The sequence below is a fragment of the Apodemus sylvaticus genome, chromosome 9, assembly GCF_947179515.1.
Source record: "Apodemus sylvaticus chromosome 9, mApoSyl1.1, whole genome shotgun sequence".
Taxonomy (NCBI): Eukaryota; Metazoa; Chordata; class Mammalia; order Rodentia; family Muridae; genus Apodemus; species Apodemus sylvaticus.
Window position 1 is genome coordinate 47,295,312 of NC_067480.1, and position 2,571 is coordinate 47,297,882.

General features: G+C 50.0%; 1 protein-coding gene across 2 annotated transcripts; it reads right to left on the reverse strand.

The window, feature by feature from the left end:
• Positions 1-621: 621 nt before the first annotated feature.
• On the reverse strand, positions 622-2,323 carry LOC127692720 (gamma-crystallin F). 2 transcript variants are annotated; one of them, XM_052193335.1, is made up of 3 exons: positions 2,315-2,323; positions 1,983-2,225; positions 622-894 (listed from the first exon to the last, which is right to left on the reverse strand). In XM_052193335.1, the coding sequence occupies exons 1-3, from the start codon at positions 2,321-2,323 to the stop codon at positions 622-624; spliced, it is 525 nt and encodes a 174-aa protein (XP_052049295.1). The 2 variants fall into 2 exon arrangements, with proteins under 2 accessions (XP_052049295.1, XP_052049294.1); XM_052193334.1 differs by having other exon boundaries at positions 622-889; positions 1,966-2,225.
• Between the last annotated feature and the right edge of the window lie 248 nt (positions 2,324-2,571).

Below are 2,571 nucleotides of genomic sequence, written 5' to 3' on the forward strand. Positions count from 1 at the left end.
GATGCTTGTCAGACTAGAAACACCTCTCACCTGTCGTTTCCTATAAAACCTTGTCCTGATGAGTGGTCTGGGGTTTTTGTCCATCGGAACTTCCCGTGGGTCAGTGGTACAAGCTTCCCGGAGCTCAAGCTTGTAAATCAAGACCCTGGCATGACTGCATCGGATCAGCTCCTGATTAGTACTTCGGGGTTCATAAAGACTTCCTTGGTGCTACAAGAGCAAATGATCCACTTGCGCACTCAGAACAGCTTCCAGGAAACTGTTAGCAAAGCCATTGTCCGCAATGCAAAAATGTAAACACACTTAGTTTACATCAAAGTTTCATTAAAAGACTCTTATTACTCCCATCTTCACAAAGCAGGACACGGAGGCACAGAAATGCTAAGTGGCACGCCCTACCACATATAACTATTGAGCGATTGGGGCCCGGATTCCGGAGGCTGAGCTCCACTGCTCAGTCCACAACGCCCACTGAGTAGAAGAAAGTCCACATTCTTCCTTCAACAGTTTTACTCCACCCTTCCAAGAAGGCTAAAATGAACACAGGACACCATCGCTGCATGGAACACACAGGAAATATTTTATTAACTTCCAAATGATGAAAGGGCAGAGTAAGAAAATTCAATAGAAATCCATGATTCTCCTCAGAGAGCCCACCCTGGCGTTCATGGCTCCCCAGTCGTGGTAGCGCCTGTACTCCCTGGGCCTGAGCAGGTACTGCCGCCCCCGGTAGTTGGGCATCTCGTAGAGGACCCAGTAGCCCTCCATCACGTGGAAAGAGTGGAAGTCACTGAAGTGGAAGCGGTCCTGCAGGTGGGAGCAGTCGTCTGTGATCTCCACCATCTGGCCTCTGTAGTCCTCTCGCTCGTAGATCCTGATCCTGTGAGAACTGGACTGTGTGTGTCCAGGAAACAGCAGACAAGGGGACATCAGAAAACCTGAGCTGAGCTTGCCAAAGCAGCACGCGCTGCCCGGGGGAGGGGCGCTCCCTAGCTTTTCTATGTGGAAGGTGACTACGTTGAGAAAGTTAAATAATGGCTCTCAATGCCATGTAAATCACAGGTTGGCGGAAATTCTAAGAAAGTTCGAGTCGCGCAACCTCTTATCTATCCCTTCTTTTTGTTTCAGTTCCTGTTTTCAAACCTGAGGCTCAAGATCACTTCAAAATTTAGGTCTAAAGGAGTTGTGGTGGTGCGTGATTGTAGTCTGAGCCCTTAGAAGGCGGGGGCAAGAGGATTTCAAGTGACAGAGTTGGGGGCCAGGCTGCAATACACAGGAAATTTGGGGCTAGCCTTGGGTGGGTGCATCCCGAAAAATCCCTGTAAACAACAGCGACAAAATGCAAATAAATAAACTCAAGAATGAAGTTCGACTCTCAGCTCTAATGTACTCTGGCCAATCACGTTTATAAAACCGAAAAGAAAAAGTCAAATATTCTCAAGAGGCCTGTGCAGATCAAGAGAGTGAACCGTTTACAGCAACGAAAGTTCAAGCTGCCTGTCGTGTCTACTCTGTTATCTTGACCTCCTTAGCTTCCTGCCCTTTCCCAGCAAGCTGTCCCAGTGTCCCCATCCACCTCCGGAAGTCCTCTGTGGGAAGGATTCTCCTATGCAACACAGTTTGAGGAATGAACAGCGGCTGGTAAAGTGCCATCCACCATGCATGCAAAGTGTTATAACTTCCAAACGGACTTGTGTATGCAGCCAAAATTTGATCTTTACAATGGCTGGCACACCACCAGCACGACTCGCCAAAGGACCTCTCAGCCATTTCTGTTAAATAGGAAAACTAAAAAGCAGTTCTCATAGCCTGTTACAGGTCCATTTTAGGAGCTTTCAAATTTCAAAGGCTTGTGCCATTTTTCCTAATCCTAGAGAAAGCCCACAGGAAGATAGCAGGTGCCCTGTCCCTCAGTTCAAAGTTGGGCTAGATTGGGGCAAGGTGAGATTGAGGGACAGTGAACACCCTAGGAAGAAACTCACGTGGGGGATGAGGTGGCAGGAACGGATGGAGTCACTGAAACCCATCCACTGCTGGTAGTCAGGGTAGTCCCCGCGACGCAGGAAGTACTGGCAGCCTGTGAAGTTAGGCTGCTCATAGAGCATCCAGCAGCCACTGTCCACGCGCACAGAGTTGCAGCGGCTGAAGTAGGGCTGCAGGTTGGAGTGGTCGCTGCTGCACTCATAGTGGCGGCCCTGGAAGCCGCGGTCTTCATAGAAGGTGATCTGGAAGGCAAGACAGGGTTCAGAGGCCTGATGTAGCCTGGACCCCCTAGGGAAGGTCCCTACCCAGGCCCTGGGTGCCCTGGGCTCACCTTTCCCATGGCTGGTGTTAGCAGGTCGGATGGGATGGTTCTGTTGGGTGAGTGGGGCTGGGAGCAGGGTCTATATAGCAGGAGGTCTGCTGCGTTGGCAGGAACAGCACAAAAGGGGCCCGCGGGGAGACTTTTTTCCCTCTCTTTTCTATATAATGACTGTGGGGGAGGTGTGGGTTATTGTATGTTTTCTCTTAGACTCTCCAGAGCTTTCGATTGGATGACGAATCACTGACCTGGTAAAAAGGGTCACTTAT